Genomic DNA, 19411 nt, shown 5'->3' on the forward strand with positions numbered 1-19411 from the left:
TACTTTCCTAGGGTGTTTCCTCTCACTCTTTTTGTCTACTTCAAAACCTGTTGCAGCACCCTGCTGTAATCTTGTTTGACCACTAGATGTCAGTAAATCCATCTCAGTGTCAGATCAACATTACGCCACTGCAGTCAGCTGTAGGACAATAAAGACTTTAATATGCTACAAAGACAAAAAATAAATAAATAAACCAACCTGCTCAGAGAATTACCTTCAGACTCAGTTTATTGTTGCATATTTAAACTGTCACCTCACTCGCTCAAAACCCAAGCATCCTAAATGAATCCAGTTTCTCTCCAGAGCAGGAGGCTCAGATAAACACAAACATACATCAGACGTCACATTCCAGCTCTGGTTTACTGTGAGGTCATCACTAACGTGTGCTTCAGTAGACTCCTGCATGTGGAGAGCAACTACGACTCATTTCCACCACAAATCCCATCAGTCACCATCATGAGCGTTATAAAAAAAACACAAACAAGAATATCAGACAGGACAAAAAAAATAAAAATCAATGATGTGCTGAATAGTCTTATTTGAAACTTTCACTGAGCCATGATTCATCTCTTGATGTTGGATCATTACTCTGCGAGTATGTCTTTTCACACTTGCGTATCTTATTTGGTCAAATTTAGACAAGAGATTCACGTTTTCTGATACAAAAACAGTCATTACAGCAGAAATTTAACAACCATCCTTCAAGGCAGAGTTGTTTACAAACTGGTAAACAACGTAAGCGTTTCTTCGTTCTGATTACAAGTAAACATTTTCTAATATGCCTTTAGTCCGCAGCCATGCAGATATTAATAGTTCAACATGCCCACGGTTAAGAATTCTCTCGCAAGATTTCTGCCCCGAGACAATTGTACTTTTCTTAGGGGCCAAAAAACTTAAAATTTGATCTTCAGCGACAAATATTTCGAGAACGAGCGTCTCTCTTGTGCAGTACTCAATGAAAATATTCAAAAACAAGCTGCAGAATAGTTGGATGATCCTTTTTCTGCGCTGCAAAAACCACAAACTGTATTTTAATTTCCCGGAAGATTGACACAGAAATATCAAAGACAAATCTGTGAACCTTAGAACTATAACCAGAAAGTATCTGCATGGCGAGATTTAAAAAACAAAAAAACAAAACAAAAGGTCTCTTATTTCTATATCCGTTCTAATTTCTCACTCAGGAACTCCTCCACGCTGTCTGTGTTCCACTTGAGGATGCTGAGCTCCTCAGCCATGTTCCCGTTATCGTCCAAAAGCTTTAGCACAGGATCGGAGCCTCTCACGTACTGCAGCGTGGGGGGGAAAGAGGAGGGATGTGTTAGGACGGCAAGTTTGCCCTCAATACAACTGAAGAATACTCAGAGAAATGTTGGCAAGGCATCATCTCAGAGATCATGTGATTGCTCTGTTTGGAGCTTGATGCGTCTAATTATGACAGAATTTCTTTCATCTTGAAATCAAATCTTGAATTTCCCTCGGGATCAATAAACTATCTATCTATCTATCTATCTATCTATCTATCTATCTATCTATCTATCTATCAGAACATCAGTCGTCACCCTTACCTTGATCTGAAGACCTTTGAACGTCTTCGGCTTGTCGCTCCTGACAAAAGCTGTGCAGATTATTAAAAAAAACACACACACCGGTGAGACAAAGAATGGTTCATCGATCACTCAATTAGCCTTTCTTTTTTAGCACTGAGTTTTGTAATTAGTGACAGCTCTGAGCCCTCCTGAGAATGCAGCGTTAACAGCGGCGCAGACAGTTGAGAGCACAGGACGGCTCCAGCTGAAACAAACAAACAGCCATATGGCGCAGGCAGACGTAACCTGACACTGAATTAACCAAATGTTCCACTGAGCTGAGGTGGGAGGTCGGCTCCACAGAAACACATGATAGAATCACTTCAGAAGCTCTTCTGCCCTCAGCCTGAGAAGAAAAAAACCCATTTGTTCTTAAATGGGAACTTTTTTGACACCAAACCCGTTTATACGAGTTGTGCTCATGATAGTTCAAAGCACTTTACATGACCGGATCTATTATATACTCTACTCATTTATTTACCTTACATCACCTGAAAACTACTTCAAGAGAAATCCTGCCACTGATTCCCCCCGTCTGAGCCAATTGTTTCAAAAAGCAGAAACCTTGCAGTGGGATGACACGTCGGGTTTATAGCTCGCAACAGATGTGCATCATCCTCTGCCATGTGTGAGCGCTAAAGATCTCCAGTCCTGTTTAGTGCACACAGGTTGGTCGCTGAAGGAGGGACACGCTCCCGTTTAAAAATTGAGCAGGAGAATCTCACATAGTTCAGATTCAGGACAAAGCTGTTACTACAGTATTTCTGAAAATGTTCCATGGGGAGAACTCACCTTGGACTTGAGGGAACCTCCCCAATTTTCATCCACACACCTCGAGGATGGCCCCGGCGTAGAGCTGTGTGAAAAAGAAGCGCAATGTGAGGAAGCCCATGAGGACACCGAGGCAGGACTCCCGTCCTGGAGGAGTAATTGGATTCAGACGGACTGATTCATAAACGTGTCCAGGCGACTGCTCGGGCTCATTAAACCGTGTGCCTGTACATATGGAGCAGAGCTGATGGATGGCGGTTTTATGGAGCTCACTTGTAATCAAAGTCGAGCACCAATATACAATAAGTGAGAGGAAATTGGACGGCGTTCTGCTGGACTTGACAGAGAGGAGAGCGGTTAACAGCTTGGTGCGTCAGGTTCACACAGCGGAGATGTCCCCCCCCCCCAATTCCTCGACCCTCTGTACTATCACGACTCCCCTGAGAGCAGCAAATAAATGACTCCATTTCAAAACACTACTGATGAGCTAGACCTCCTGTTTATCAGTGATTTTAAAACTGAAATGAAACATGAACTTTTTTTACTTTCTTTCATCTCTTTGTTATTTTGTAAACTCCTAAAACCTTGTTGGCAGAAGCTGATAGTGTTGTAACTACAAATCAAGCTGACAGGTAAACTAGGTTTAGAAAAAGACTGTGGCCTTCAGCCCAGAGCTCCCTGCTTCCTACTCAGGCAAAAACAGCAGCTGGGCATTGTAGTTTTTAGAGAAAATTTATTACGAGTTTGGCTTCCCACGGTCATCAAAACAAGATCATCGATATCAAACAATTAGCGTGTTGCACGAGCAGCAGGTGGCATGTCCACTTGTGACTGTTTTGTCATGTGTGGCAAATGTTTCAAAGCATTTGGTACATTTTATCCCCAAGAGTACATAACCACCAATAGTTTAGTTATTTTAACTTGTTTTTGTTTTTTTAATCTTCATTCATTGCTTAAAGTGTTCACCATAATAATTCCATCCTTGCTGTGTGACACTAGATCTCTCTGGTTTCAGGTAACACAGGCAAAACCAAGTTGGCCTGATCGACGTTTGGCTGTCTCTTCATGGGATTTATTAACACAAAAAACAAAAAAAACAAAAGACAATCATCAAACCTAACTGGTCAGACTGAAAAGGTTAAAAAAAGCTGTTATCTTTAACTGTACACTGTCTTCAAAACTCTCAGACAGGTTGTCCTGCTCTACAGGATGATGCTGTACAGTGGCACCTTGGAAAGCTGAGGTGCTGCTGTGTGCACAGGGTGCTCTGCAGAGAAGCACACTTTGAAAAATGTCACAGAAAAACCCTCCGTGCTCAGTGAAACCCTCTAATCGGCCAGGCTGCGAAATAAACCATTTCTCAGAGGGTTTAATGGCACGGCACTGATGCCAATTGTGAGAGTGAAAGAATTCTCAAGGCAGATAATTGTTGCTGTCAGAGGAGAAAGTGTGCTTAGTGACATTGTCGTTTGTGCTGCTCTCCTTAGAGTGCAGCTGGAGACAGCCAATTGCTCGTCTAACTGACATTTTCCTCCAAATCGTGAGGAGGAAGCAGAGCAATCGCTCCTCTAAGTGCCCATCTTAGACAGAGTTATCATCAGCAGGTGTAATGAGGTGTATGCTCGCCTTTATCCAAGGTGATGTTGCTAGGATACCACACGCTCTGGGGCCATTGCTTAATCAAAGAAAAAAACGACTTTGTTTTTCTGCCATCGGTTGACTCAGTGTTTATCTGACAAAGCTCAGCAGGGACTCCATTTTGAACCTGCTGTAATCACCAGAGCACTGAGCCCTCGCTAACATCTCCAAACTGGTTATAGCGGGGTTGTTCCGGTGTAACTCGGCTCCCCACGGGGAGTGTTGGGCTGCGGTTAAGGGGCGACGCCTCTGAAGTTTAGTGAGAGAGATTGAGACAGGCGGTGACAGAGTTCGTGTGTGGCAGCTCGGATCTGATGCACAGCTGCAACGTGCGTCTTCAACCAGGTTGTCTCAGTCACAGTTCAAAGACTTGTGGGTGTAATCCTGGCAATAAAAGTGACACACTCTGACAGGGAGGTCCAGTGGGTGCTACTAAAATCCACATAGGAGCGTGCCGTCTGTTTAAATTCAGCAACAATGACAGCAAAGGAGCCCACAGTAAATAAAATATATTTTAGGTGCCATCAAAACTGTCATGTTTCAGTCACGCAGCCAAGTACAACAAGCTTTTCTATTAATCATATGACAGCACGCACTTTCGTTGACCTTGCGTCTCCAGGTTCGTAAACGACACCCGTCACTGTGACTGAAGGTTATCACTTCCTGTTCAGCACATCTCTGAGCACAGCTGTTACTCGTACCTTGCGCGCTTCCATCTGGGCCTCCTGCTGACAGCACTGTCCGCAGTCAGGCTGCAGCTTGGTCAGGCTGAACTCCCCGAGTAGGTCACAGGAGCTGCACAGCAGGTTGCTTGAGAAGCCCAGCTCTCTGCATGCTTCAGAGGACAGGTCGGCACCGTACGCCGACAGCTGGAAAAAAATAACGGAGAAAGAGAGAGGACACAACAGACAGCAGTGAGTGGGATATGACACCATTACTGACTGTGTCATATGTATGGAGGCTTGAGTTTCCCTTGGGATCAATAAAGTATTTACCCATCTATCTATCTATAATAGATTTTTTTCAACATCAAGTTTGGTGTACTTTTAAATTAATCTGTGAGATAGAAAACAGTAATATATTTAGCAACTACTGTGTTGTTAACGGATGGTGTTTTGCAACGATGACTAACTTAAAGCACTTCAAAAAACAAAATCAAAAAACAAAACTAGATTTTCAAAAACCTAAACTCAACCTGTTAATAAATAAGTTCAGCTCTGTTCTTGGGTAGATTATCTGGTAATGTGGTCAAACAGGTAATGAACTCATTAACAGGATGATTCAGTCTTTTAGGTGTATGGTTGTCATTAAATGACTTTCTGTTAATAACAGGCCTGTTAAATGTACTGTTAAAAACGAAAGAAGCTCAATAAAGCTAATCCATGTAGTTCAAACTAGTTTCAGTTTCAAGATTCAGGAAACCAGATTACTCTAAAATATGATAACCCCATATAATCATGTTTCAGGAACAACTATCAGATTACCTCTTGTCAGTAACTTTAAGCGCATTTTTAATTCAATAAAAGACTACATGCGTCTCCCTCACAGATTTGCACATTTTGAACACAAGTCTTACATTAGAAATGTTTGTCTTGGTTTTTCTTTTACCTTCTAACTAACTGGTTAAAACATATTGTAAACAAATGTGTAAATAAACAATAAGAAAGCCTGACTTTATAAACGAGGCTCTCGTGTTTTTTTAAGGTTTTGACGATAAGCCACGTCACGTTTAGACAAGCTGCGGATCACTATACTGAACATCACATTAAACATCTGTTTTCACATGTGTTTCAGCTAGTTACTATTACGACTCAAAGCGACAATAAATGCTTGTTGTATTAGTGTCTAAATAACTCACCGTCTGTAATAAAGAGAGGAGCCACAGTAGGTAAACCTCTCCCGACATTTTAGAGGAGCTTTGTTAGCGGAAACTACTCGAAGGACCCCGCTGTCGCTAAAGAAGAGGCTGCCCACATCGCGCCTGACTTTTAAGTGTCATGACTGGGCATATATGGCTTCAAACACAGTCAATGTCTGCAAAGATAACATCTGGGGGTGAAAGGAATGTTTCGTTAACATTTACACAAATATGTTGGTGTTTTAATAATACACTTAAGGCGTTTTCAACAGTCGACTAAAACACACTCTTCCTCGCCTCCGCGGCGGCATTATTGGCTCAAACATGAACTGCGACACCTGGCGTCCAAATTCAGGTCAGTTTATGAAAACGGTCCAATCCGGATTGAACAGACAGTCACAGTCGACGAATAGAAATCCGTGAGTGTGTGGTGGACTGTTGATACATCCAATGGTCTGGGTGGTGGTAGTAGTGTGTCCGTGGTTCGTCGGTGCGCACACTGCTCGGGACAGGACGGTGCTACATGGGGGACGCAGGCAGACAGCAGCGGGTACCAGCGATCACTACATCCCAGAGGAACTATTTCTTTCTGTGTGAGAAATCCCTCCGGCTCTACGGCGCTCAGTTATTGGGAATTGAATTAATTGAAATCAATGAGCCGAGCATGAATACATCGAGGTAACCAAAGGATCTGAACACTGGGAGATATCTACACACACACACACACACACACACACACACACAGAGACAGAGGGCCATGCACACACACTCCGCCGCTTTGTAATCACACCTCGTTTGTCTCTGTGTGTTTTCAGTGTCTCCTCCTCTGAGCATGGACTGACCAAATCCTTCTCTGGATGATTTGATGGGGCTGCTCAGAGTCATGATGCCGCCCAAGTTGCAGCTTCTGGCGCTGCTGGCGTTTGCAGTGGCCATGTTCTTCCTCGAGAACCAGATCCAGAAGCTGGAGGAGTCCAGGGGAAAGCTTGGTAAGTTTAAAGCCTGATTCAATCCCTGCACAACTCTCCAGGAGAGCCTAAGGAGGACGCTCCTCTTGTGCGGGCTGTGCATCACCTTTGTTGTGCATTGTGGTCAATAGAGGCAATCCTTTTTCATTGAACTCATACTGCAGGATTTGCTTCAGTCTGAGTCATGAAATGTTAAAGCATCTGTCCCACTGAACCTTGCATGACCGTGACACTAAAAATCTTTAACTATTCCGAGGAGAGTTTTACAGATGGTGTCAACATGTCATCCTGAGCTGTGCAGTGCAGTGTGAGACTGAGGAGCTGCTGTTGTCTTCAGTGTGTTACTCTTTGATACAGTCAGCAACAGTGGACTTACGGTGCAGTTTTCTAGATTAAAGTGGTTCATAGTCTCTGGTCTTTGTCTCTGTTCAGCAGCCTAGTATTCTGCATAAAATGATTGTTTAAAAAAACATTTGAGAAGCTGGTGCTGCAGAGATTCATGTTTTCTCTTGAAAAAAAAAAAGCCTCGAATGATCAGCTATTAAACAAATAAGCTGCCAAATCATTGACTTATTTAGAGGATTTAAACCCTGACTAATAGACACATTTTTCACCTTTTTTACTTTCACTTGACATGATTGTGCGGTCATTCATGAATAACAAGTGTATTCAGTACTCTAGAACTAGCAGAAAGCTCACTGAGGTTTTTTTTTTTTTTTTTTGGAGTAATACTCTGCATGCATTAGGACGCTCCAGTGCTGCAAATCCTCTCCTGCCCCTTCACCAAACTCTTCCCTGTGATTGAAATGTGACCGGCACAGCGTTCAAATCTCATTTCGGGCTCCCATCAGGGGCTCGATCCCAGTTAAGATCTGGGACATTGCAGGATTATCTCTCCAGTGCCTCTGCTGTGGGGATTGTGTAGTAACAGCAGAGCGGTCCAGCCCGTGTACCTCAGGGGTTCAAACAGCACCTCTAGTGTTGTCTGGTGAAATCGGACGGTTATAGCAGGGAATTCACAGGTGCAGTCACTTTAACAAAGGCTGCAGTGAGAGCTCCTTTTATAGGTGACATTTGTTTTGTGCTACGTGTGTCTGTGAATGCTGGCTCATTTAAAAGGCGTACAGTGACACTTAATGGGACAGATGCAACATTGATCCAATTAGTATTAGATACTGGTTATGGCAAAGGTTGGAATAATCTGCTTTTCCTTATCTTAAATATAGTGTTAAAGTAGACGATTAAAATATTTGCAATTTATTTTATTATCCTCCAGATGGTCGTCAGAGTATATGACTCTAAATAAAATGGCTGTAAAACATACTGGAGTTAGTTAATTGTACATTTTATGGGGGGCCTGTTTAGCTCTGTGGTTAAGTTACGTGCGCTGTTATCGCCCACAGAGGTTGAGGTCCGCTAAGCCACAGCTTAGGTTCGACTATACAACCCTATCCTTATGCTGTTTATTATTCCACACTCTCTCTTCCTGGATCTTAACAAGATCAACTATAAAATCTTTTGATTTATCATCGCTAACGTCGTCATCTTGGGTGTTGCAGAGTTTTTCTTTTTACAATTTGGGGATATTTACATCACTCGTGAAATAATTGGTGGATTAATCTGGAATTTAAAAAATAAAGAGTTGTAGCCTTGATCAAGTTTACCTTTAATATTCTGGGATCAAAATTTCTGTTGATTAATTTTTTTTGTCGGTCGAAAGGCCTAGATGTTTGTCATATATTTGTGAATAAATTGATTATGATTATTGATTATTTTTAGGTAAATGTTGACAGAAATCAGTTTGTCTTTCCAACAATGCAGCACAGAGGACCTGATATAGATAACATCTTATCACCCTTACTGGGGTGAGAGGTGAACCATTTTCTGATCAGCTGGTGAAAAATCATTCAATTAGACAAAAATAAAACGGCAGCTGTTTAGGGTAGGGGTTCATCATGGAAATGAAATGACCATCTTTTGGGTTTTTGAATGTTGGAATCATGTATGTGTGAAAGGCTTTGTGAAAAAAAACCCCAACCACATTCAGACTTTGAATCAGCTATGACTGTCACCATTACAAGTCTAAATCCTGTAATCCCGGGAATTACAAGCATCTAAGTAATCTGAGTCCGATTTTTGTCAGGTGAATTTTCAGCAAGTTTTGAGGCCAGATTGTGAAAATACTTTATCTTTGAGTGTCCCAGCTGAGTTTTCATGTTGTAACAACATGAGGGCTGGTGGTATAGATGGCTAAATTGGCCTGTGACATGGTTTACTGCTGCTGTAAAGAGCTATTCTTTACACCCTCGGAGACACACAAATACACATACCCTCTCCCAAAGCTGAAACGTAACCTCAGAGACCCCCCCCCGCCCCGACTGCCCAACACCCCCAGAATCTGTTGACTTGGCACAAAGCTTTCTGATGGATGACTGGACCCAGCAGACGTCTGTATACTGGAGCTTTGAATTATGTGCTGCATGGGGAAATAGTTGTGAGTGAGGCTTTCAGGGGCACAGCGCTGACAGACTGCTTCGGGAGGCGGACACATTAACAGGTTCGCCTGCTGCAGGTCTGTCTGTGCAATTCTGAAAAACCTGTGTCACTCACTACCACAACAAAGACGGACCCAAATCCTGCTCCGAAAACAAAATAAGCTCGAAGTGTCACCTGTTTCATGTGTTCACAGATGTCACTGACCTGCATCCTCTCCAAACAGAGAGGGATGCTGTCGCCTGAAACACGTTTGAATCAATTCCTCTTAGACTTTCCTCGCAGGGAGACAGCTGTGATTTGCTTCGTCGTCCCCAGGTTCCTCTGAGAGTCTCCTGCATTACAATCACGCCGCCGTGCAGCTGTGTGTCCTGCTGTGGGCCTAATCCATTATTCTGACAGGATTGCTCTCCGGCTGTTCGCTGCTGCTGCCGGCTTGGTCGACGGTAACGCAGGCTGACTGTGCAGAGATGGATGCAGAGAAGAATGGATATCAAGTTTCTTTAATAAGAAGCAACAAACAGGGATTTACGGACACTAGTTATTAACTTCACCTCAGTTCACATTATTTCCTGTGCTCATCTTGAAGAATTTCACCATCTGCAGTCTGAGGCCGAGCATCCTTTGTCTCACTGACGTCAGATAGGAAACAGATGCCTGAATTTGATTAACCTCTGATTAGATTTTCTCAACCGGTTGAGAAAATGTGATTAGATGCTTAAAAGTGAAGAAAACCCTGGGGATTTCCCTAAGTGTGGACTATATTGAACTTAAAGGCAACGAACAACGTTTTTTTGGGGGGATAAAAAAAAAAGAAATAGTGTCATTGTAGTGAAAGTAAGTGAATAGTCTTACAATTAGGATTAAATCAATCAGGATTAATGATAAATTGAATATCTTCATAGTACACAGGATTATGTCGACATCCGCACAACTCTTCTGTAAAGATTAATAATGATTCCCATTTGAATGTTTTTATACTACGTTGCACTGATTATGTTTATTTAGTGTAAAGCTGGCTCATGTGAAGAAGTCAAGACTGAAGGGTGAGTTCTCTTATCCCTTTGCAATAAGATTAGAAACGATGATACTGCAAACCAGTAGGATGTGTTGTGGGAAATACACGAAACCCATGGCAATCATTTTCAGTGGTGGCTCTGAAGCCACATCATTTTAAAGATCTCTCTCTCTTTTCTGGCTGAAAGTATGTTCATTACACAGTTGAGTGCATCATTATTTGCGTAACATCTGTCTTGCTATCTGCTTTTATAGATTCAAGCCCTGCCAGAGTTATTTCCTCAGGGAGAATTTTCATAAACACAAAGAAAAGCTGAGCTTGAAATCCAAGCTTTTTAAGCAGCGTTTCCACCCTTTTTGAATTGTGTAAGTTGTAGCGCTTGTCGTCAGGGGTTGGAGGTTATTAAAAGAGGACATCGATGGTATATTAAGAGCTGTGTGAATAGACACATTGCTATAAAACTGTCACTCTGTGGCCCCTGTAACTGGGCCAAACGACCTCTTCACCTCTGTGCTCTGCAGGCCATGTGAGGGCTGTGTGTCACCGAGCAGCAGAAATACTAAGAGACTTTTTTCCCCCATTGAATCATTGCCGTTTTAATCGTGCTGGCCATTACTCAGCCTGATTAAAGGAATTCAATTTCTATCTGTTGCTGGGTGATATTGAGCTCCAGACACAAACGGCTCTGTGATGAGCTGAGAGACCAAAGATGCTATTGAATGCAGAAAAAGGATAGAGATGCATGCATCCATTGTCAAAGGGTTTGCCAAGCTGACGTAACTCTTCAAAGCATTCAATTGTCCTGATCTGAATTTGAAACCACTTGCTCCAGGGCTGTGGTTTCGAATCTGACTTTGATCATCATGGAAAGCACTCACTGCTACAGGCCCCCCCCCTCGCTCCCTCGGGACCTGGGGCAACTGGTCAGGAATTTGCTCTTGAGAGGACATTTGTCAGGCATTGCTTGTCAAGTACACCATCGTCGCCTTTGATTGAAGAAGTTTATATCCTGGTGCAGTTAACACTCTCTTACACCCTGTCGCTGATAAGACTTTCAGCTGCTGTTGTGCTCTAAATTTTACTTTATTGATTACCCAAGCAGCTACCCGGTTCCTTTTACTCTGACACATTTGCTGAGTGTGTACAAACTATAATCTTTGTAACTCACTCACATAGCTGATACCCCAAAACATTGGCTTCCTTTTGAAGCTAATTGATGACCTTCGGTGAGGTTGAACCCAAACATCAACCCCCCCCCCCCTCTAAATCTGTACCCACCCAGTATTTCTTCCTCATGCTGTTTATTTTCCTGGCTGAGGACAAGGCAACAAGATTCCCTCTGAATTCTTTCTGATGCCCCACATCTCTGTTTTTAGCTTCTCTGAGGTGTATAACGGGTGCATGAGTCATTTGCTTCCCTGCACGTTGGCATCTGCTACCGTAAGAATCTGGAAGCGTCCGACACCTGGACCGTGCTGCTCACACTTTCTGTTACATGCCAAGTGAGCGACTAATGGAGGCTAGCCCTCAGCTGAGATGAGCATAGGTGTCATGGATGGATCTGTTTCTGGAGGTTGGGAAGAAGGGCGTAATGGCAATCCTGGGCTTTGGTTATATTGTTGGAAGCAGACTTTGATTAGTACAGAGTATTTATGGCTCCTGGCGTGCACTTTTGCCCGACAGGGAACGCGTTCCTGCAAAGTGGCACGCGGCAGCAACCAGAGCCGACTGCCGGGTTTGCTGCTGTAGCAGGATGACAGACAGGCTAATCGGGCTGTTATGGACGGTTTCACACTCTGGGTGTAATTGGAGGCTGTTCTAGAAGAATACCTCGCTCCAAACCCACCCGTCACTTGGCCTCAGCTGGCCCCTACCCAATACTCCCCTCCCTCCTCTCCACGCGGACACACTTTCTCCTCCTCGCAGGCTCCTCTCCGTCTTCATTTCTTCCTGTGTCACTGTTTCTTCAGAGGTGTCAGCTCACTCAACCTCGAGGCAGGGGCTTCAAATATCATGTGGCACAGCAACCCTGCCGGCCAGAGTGAATTTGCAGGGACAAGTAAAGCTCTGACTGATGGCTGAAGAGATAGCATTTAGTTGAAGTGATAAATCAGACGTCGGTCAGCAAATCATCCTGCAGAGACTCTCAGAGTGAACATTGGTCCTGAGTGCTGTGCTGAGGTGACGTTTAATATGATGTCTCAGAAATGATCGGGTTTTCAGCCTCCGCGATCTGTTTAAATGATGCCAGAAACTACAAGGTCCAATTTAACCTCTCTCGGTACCATTTTCGGCTCACACCTTGACATTTTTGACAAGTAATTAGAGCTGCAGCTATCGAATATTTTAGTAATCGAGTATTCTATCGAATATCCCGTAGATTAATCGAGTAATCGAATAAATCCTACTTTTGCTTAATTAAGGTTTAACTCGTCTTGGGTTGTCCCTACAAACCTGCTTCTTTGCAGTTACCATGGAAACGCCTGCTTGTTACAGCCAACCACCTCTGCTCTACAGCTGCTGATGATGCTCACCATATTACTGACAGGGTCCCAAATTCACTTTCTGATTCACTGGTCAAGGCGGCAGGTAGATGAAAAATACAGGCCAAACATGTTTTAATGGCTGAAATAGCAAATAGTGTTTTGTGTAGCCTACACATCTGTTACAGTATTTAATAGAGAAAGCATTATGTTCTGTTGAATCAATCACAGAATCAATCATTATGTCAGATAAGGAAATTGAGAAACTTTAAATATATATTTGCTAAATTATTATTCCACAAACAAGTTCTGTCTTGATTTAGCTTTGAAGACATCAGACATTTCATATAATCAGCCTGTATATTGTTAAAAGTGTATCTCTGTCTGCTCCTGCAGCGCGTGCATTCAGCGCGCTCACAGACTACAGAGACTATAGACGTGTCTATGACAGAGACTGTGAGAGGACGTTGCTATCATTATGTTAGCTGCAAACACGGAGAGAGTGAACGGAGAAAAGCCGACTGTTTGACCGGATCACGTGTTCTCGACTTGGTCGTATGGATCGCGGATCAACTGTGTGCTGACTAAAAATTAAAAGGGGCACGCCGCGCTCGCGTGTGTGCGCGTGTGTGTCCGTGTGCGCGTGTGCGTGTTAGCGCTGTGTGTCAGAGAGAGGAGCAGGTAGCTGCAGCTACATTAAACGTGTTTTATACTCATACCAAAGTTTTGATGACGCAAAAAAAATTTTTTAACGAAGCTTCGAGGCAGCGAAAATTCCTCGATGAATTTTTGTAATCGAATTATTCGAGTTATTCGAGGAATCGTTTCAGCTCTACAAGTAATGGAGTTTTTGTCAAAGAGGTTCTGATACCATTTTTTTGTTTTTTGTTAATGCCATACCTTAAATACTGTCAGATACCAAGTATCCATTCAAGCAGCATAACACCCTCAACAAGTTAATTTCTGTGGAGGCTTTTAAGTGATTGGATTGAGCTGGATTAAAAAAAACACCTTACTATCATTGCATGATCACTTGACTGAAAACCATTTAAATATTGGGGTTCCATCGACCTCCCATACCTGTACGGGAATCTTAGGTTGATGCATGTATTGGAACAACACATGTGTTTGGTCATAAAAAGCAGGTGTCAGTCATGCCCCCCCAACCCCCTTGTTTCCTCGAAGTTTTCATTTTTTCAAACCCCCTGTCACCATTATAACTTCTTACAGTCCTCTAATCCAGCTCTTTCCTGTAGCAATAGTTGTACTGTACACACGTTTTTTTATTTGCAGTCTCTGTGATATTCAGATCCCTCCTGTGTTTCTCTAACCCCACTGGATTGGTGCCTGGTAGAAGAATATCTGCTCCTGGCTTTGGAAACGAGGTGCTATCAAAGGAGGAGGAAGAAGTGAGGAGGGAGAGGGATTGGTGGGGGATGAAAATGAAAAGATGATTTCATTTTCATTTTGAGATAGAACTATTAAAAGACCCAGCTTGTGAGAATCATAAGCCTCAGTGGGGAAGGAAGGGGAATGTATAAAGGACGCCTTCAGGGTTTTACAACCAATTTCATCAGAGCACAGCGGTATAAAGGAGGAAGGAACATGGATGAGCAGTGTTGTTCTTCTTCCTCATCCTCTGATTAAACTTTGCTCCTGAGCTTTAGGGTTTCGCTTTAAGCTGCTGTTAATATGCTTACCTGTATAATGTCTTACACCTTCACCTCAGGGACAGACTGTTATGTGTCATCGCTGCTCTTCTTCTTCGTCTTTTCTCCTGCCAAATGGATCTTTTTGTCTATTTTGTGTTGTTTACTCCTCCTCTTTGTATGTGACTCTTCTTCCACTGCTCTGAATGTTCTCAGCAGCTTTGCCAAATTGCCTGAAAATCGCCTTAAGTCCATTAGACAGTCTACAAATAGGTACATGGTAAACAGCTGTGTGTGTGTGTGTGTGTGTGTGTGTGTGTGTGTGTGTGTGTGTGTGTGTGTGTGTGTGTGTGTGTGTGTGTGTGTGTGTGTGTGTGTGTGTGTGTGTGTGTGTGTGTGTGTGTGTGTGTGTGTGTGTGTGTGTGTGTGTGTGTGTGTGTGTGTGTGTGTGTGTGTGTGTGGCTCCCTGCTGAGCCACGATCAGTTGATTCATGTCTCTGCATCTCTTTCTCTTTTTTCATGACGTGTTCATTATTTCCCTCAAACACAGTAATGAAACACACGGCTGATCATTTTATTAGACCACTGCCTGTATATCCATCCTGCTCTACCTTTACAATGCACCACTCCAACACAGTGGATTGATGTGTCTGTTTATTCTGACCTTATTAAAAGGGTTGGGTATCGCCGAACAGAACTGAATGATATGGTGTCTTTGTCCCTGTGACTGCAAACACAAACATTTTGTTGACTCTTTAAAAAAAAGTTTAATTGAAAATTGCTCGTGCATGAAAATCATCTCAATGTCCAAACTTACAGACTGTATTAGGATTGCAACTCACATTTTTCCCTTTTAAATGAGTCAACCAGCTGCATTTCAAATAATCCATTAGCTTTACTTGGTATTTAAAATGACAGAAAATTGTTCAAACTTAATTTTCAAAAAAACAGCAAATATTCCTTCTCCATGCTTGTTTATGTGCAACTGATTGATGTTTTTTTTTTTTTTTTTTAAATAAACCCATATTAGCATATAAGATGATGTGTTGAAGGTGGTTTGGGATTCACAGCTTGTTAACCCAAATGCATGTAAAGAGCCTGCAAGACTGTAACCTAATTAAAAAGAACTTAAAATTCTATTAATTTTCCAGAAACAGTGTTTTTCTGACTTATTTTTGTTTATGTTGGAGCAGCGTTTTATTAGCATGATATAAATGCTGTTTCCACCAAGCAGTCCTGGTTGGTTCAGTACAGTTTGGCCAACTGTACCTTTTATTTAAGCGAGAGAGAGTCAGCTGTGTGATAGTGTGACATCATAGCAATCAACACATTGTAGCCTGCTATTATAATAAGTAAGAAGAGAAGAACAGGGACAAAGTAAACAAAGGGACCCTTTTGGGTTGTTCTGGTACTCTTGGCACCCCAACAGAAGTTTACTAATAAAGTAGGATGGTGTGGATTCCTTATTTTGGTACCATTCACAACTTTTGATGGTGGAAACGCCAATAAATGAGTACCATGCCGAACCGAACTGAACCGGACTGAACCGGACAGTTTAGTGTAAACAGGACTTACAGTAGGTCTGGTAATGAGGTCTGCCTCTGGTGCCATCATAACCCAAAATCCAATCCAACTTTATTTATAGAGCACATTTAAAAACAACAGAGTCGACCAAAGTGCTTTACAAGAAAATAGCATAAAAGAGAAAAAAAAAATAACAATAGACAGGGGGCTACAACTGCTAAGGCCTGGTCTGCCCTATATTTCATCCTAGTGTTAGGTGCAACCAGAAGTGACTGATTGGAAGACCTCAATGACCACGATGGGGGATTTGGTTGTAAAAGGTCAGCGAATACAAGCACAAGCTGCAGACAAGACAATAAGGCCTGGCTAACACCAACATAAAGAGCATTTCTATAGTCAAGGCGAGATGAGATAAAAGCATGTTTAACTTTCTCAAAGTTATTAAAGAAAGAAAAGGCTTGATCTTCGACAGTTGCTTCAGCCTGAAGAAACTAGATTTAACAACAGAATTAATCCGTTTGTCCATTTTAAACTATGCAATTCAACTAATGTCAGATTGGATGGAGATTGGTTCGAGGTGTTCAATGCTTGTCGAAGCCAATTTGGCCCGACGGAGTAGAACAAGTGACTTCTGAGTTCTGCAAATCGCCCTTCGATCTATCTTAATATCTGCAGATCATCTGATGATGCCTCATTGGGAATAGTGGAATAGCCATCAAGTTTCTTGCAGCTGCCTTCTGTATTCACAAAAGGCTTTGCATAGCTTCTCACAAATATGCTTTAGTGCTCCCAAAGAGAATCTCTCTCATCTGGATAATGGCCAGTAAACAGTGGAAGAGGTTTGGTATGCAAATCAAACTGATGCTTTTTTACACAACCTGTGACATAAACAGGGACGGAGTATGATCTCAATTAAATCCACAAAGTTAATGTCAAAAATTGGAAAAAATTGCCATTGGTTCAGATTCAGTCATCAGGTATTGGGTTAGGGTACCAAAATCCAAAAAAGATGACAGACAGGCTAATCAGGGTTTTATGTTCATAAAATTAGAACTTTCTCAGATAACATGAAATCATCAACAAAGTCAGGAGAAGACATTGTGTTTTACAACTGCTGTTTTTCTCAAAGGTGCCACGAGCAGAGGGTTGAGTTGTAAACAAACATTTAGTGTGGCATTATAATGTTTCTTGTAAAAGACTCCCAGAAGTGTAGCTGCAGACAGGTACTAGCTCCACCTCAGATCAAGAAATGGGCACCGATGACAGATGTCAAGATTCTGGCTATATTCTGATGAATGCAGAGCTGAAAAGAACTTAAAAGATAAAAGACAACCCAGATAAGCCTGCAGAGATGAAGTGATAACAAGTTGAAGTTTCGTTCCTGCAGCTCTTACACTGTAGCAAATTCTTTTTGTGGCACTGATTCTCAGCGGTGTTCACCTGGTCCTCCCACTCATCATTAAACCTATGAATAGCTGTCGTCTGCTCTGTGTAATAGAGTGTTGAGTTTTCCCTGGACTCCTATATATGCATTATTAATTATGTGCTACAGGGCTGAGAGACAGAGAAAGAACATCAAAAATCTGGGTTGTTCTTGCAACCGTATCTGCATTACCATGCAAACATTGCTCGTTGTTTTATTCGTGAATGATGACTGGGCATAATAGTTTATATTTCAGATAGATAGATAGATAGATAGATACTTTATTGATCCCGAGGGAAATTCAAGGCATCCAGTAGCAGTATACAGACAGGCAGGACACAAGACATTACCGTAAATTCCGGACTATAAGCCGCTACTTTTTTCTCACACTTCGAGCACTGCGGCTTCTACTCCGGTGCGGCTTATTTATGGATTTTTTATGGGGGACAATGAGCTTCTGCCGCAAAAACATTTGACTTCGTCACGTCGGATCTTAATATCAGTCATTTTGCGCTTCATGCACGCACCCTCATGATGGAAAACACACGGAGAAATACATATGATGCAGCTTTCAAGTTAAAGGCGATCGACCTGGCTGTCAAAGAAGCTAACAGAGCTGCTGCACGTTAAGATGACACTGACAGCGACAACAGAGACTGAGGAAGTGAGTAATGAAGTCATTCTGAGGCAGTGAATGGATGGACTTTTTCTTGTGAAATATATTACGGTCATCTTTTTCATCAGCCGTGTTACAGACACCGTCGGCTAGGCTTCGTATTGTAACGGTTCATGTTGTAAAGTCAGTAGTTGATAATGTGTTCATAATTCCGATTATGTGGAGAGTCAGTGAATGCACCAGCGAGAACGTGTTGAGTGGCTGTATGAGAGAACGCTGGGGGAGAGAGTTGGATTGTTACGGCAAGTTATGTGTTGCTCTCTGCTGTAAACGGCGTGGTCACGGCCGACAGTGATCGGGTTATTAAAAGTTATTATTTGAACGCTCTCGTCGTCCTTTAACGTCCGTACGGACGCTACAGTATTTGCGGATGTTACCGGTAGCCTACGTCTGTGTAAATAGCTCTTGTTATAGCGTGGACACCTGCGGCTTATAATCAAGTGCGGCTTATATATGTACAAATACATTTATTTACTTATTTTTAGCCGCTGCGGCTTATATCCAGGTGCGCTCAATAGTACGGAATTTACGGTAGTTACAATACACACCCGCTGTCCCCCCCCCCCCCCCCCCCCCCCCACAAGATTTAGCAGCCCCTATGTGACTAAGAATAAACATAATTATGTGTTGAACCTGTGCAGTTAGAATTAGCAATTAGACTTAAAACTTATATAGCATAATGTACATAACCTGTGAGGAGAGAAAAACATGTGTTGGTTAAAAGAGACCTGTAAACAGTTAAGGAACCTTAGAAACAAAGTGCTGGCCTTCAGGATGATTATATACATTTTCAGCCACTGAAATTTCTGTATTTCCACTTCTCTTGTTTTATGTGTCACAGTTTTGGCTGCAGGGTGGTTTCTGTCTTCCAGCAAATACATTTCATATCTTTCTTCTTTCTTTTTTTTTTTTTTTTTTTTTTACAAGACTTACATAGATAATTTTGACTCTGTTTGAACGCAAATACCTCTTAAATCTTGGCTAATTCCCCATGCTTCGTCATCGAAAATCTGTGCCAAGATGAGATCTGTTCAGATCAGCTCCCCTCTTCTTCCACAACCTGTCAGACCCACCTTTACTTAACAAGACGGGAATGATGGGATCTGCCATCTGTGTAAATTGCTCCATAATCTCATCTGACTTGATGTTTCTGATGAGACAGCTTGTGGCCCCACTTTCTGTTTTCCAGACATTATCGGCTCACCTGTCAGACGGCACTGAGAGCCTCGATTCCACATAAGATGTATAAGGGGGGGGGGGGGGGGGAACTGGCAGGTTGCACCACAATGATAATAATCTCCATCTATCCCAGATTGTTGTC

The 19411-nt window shown here is 42.4% G+C and overlaps 2 protein-coding genes across 3 annotated transcripts in view; one reads left to right on the plus strand and one right to left on the minus strand.

Annotated features, from left to right (window-relative positions):
- Positions 1 to 210: 210 nt before the first annotated feature.
- Positions 211 to 5982, minus strand: selenof (selenoprotein F). The gene is made up of 5 exons (XM_079348026.1): positions 5857 to 5982; positions 4700 to 4867; positions 2382 to 2445; positions 1569 to 1618; positions 211 to 1289 (listed from the first exon to the last, which is right to left on the minus strand). The coding sequence occupies exons 1-5, from the start codon at positions 5902 to 5904 to the stop codon at positions 1158 to 1160; spliced, it is 462 nt and encodes a 153-aa protein (XP_079204152.1). The 5' UTR covers positions 5905 to 5982; the 3' UTR covers positions 211 to 1157.
- A 98-nt stretch (positions 5983 to 6080) lies between these two features.
- The window catches only part of hs2st1a (heparan sulfate 2-O-sulfotransferase 1a), a 22081-nt gene continuing 8750 nt past the window's right edge, over positions 6081 to 19411 (plus strand). The window contains exons 1-2 of one of the 2 annotated variants that reach the window (XM_079348015.1): positions 6081 to 6211; positions 6672 to 6845. In XM_079348015.1, the coding sequence (XP_079204141.1) occupies positions 6722 to 6845 (124 nt within the window). In that variant the 5' untranslated portion in view covers positions 6081 to 6211; positions 6672 to 6721. The other variant, XM_079348014.1, reaches the window with a different exon arrangement.

This window comes from Symphodus melops (genome assembly GCF_947650265.1).
Source record: "Symphodus melops genome assembly, chromosome: 7".
In the NCBI taxonomy this organism is placed as follows: domain Eukaryota; kingdom Metazoa; phylum Chordata; class Actinopteri; order Labriformes; family Labridae; genus Symphodus; species Symphodus melops.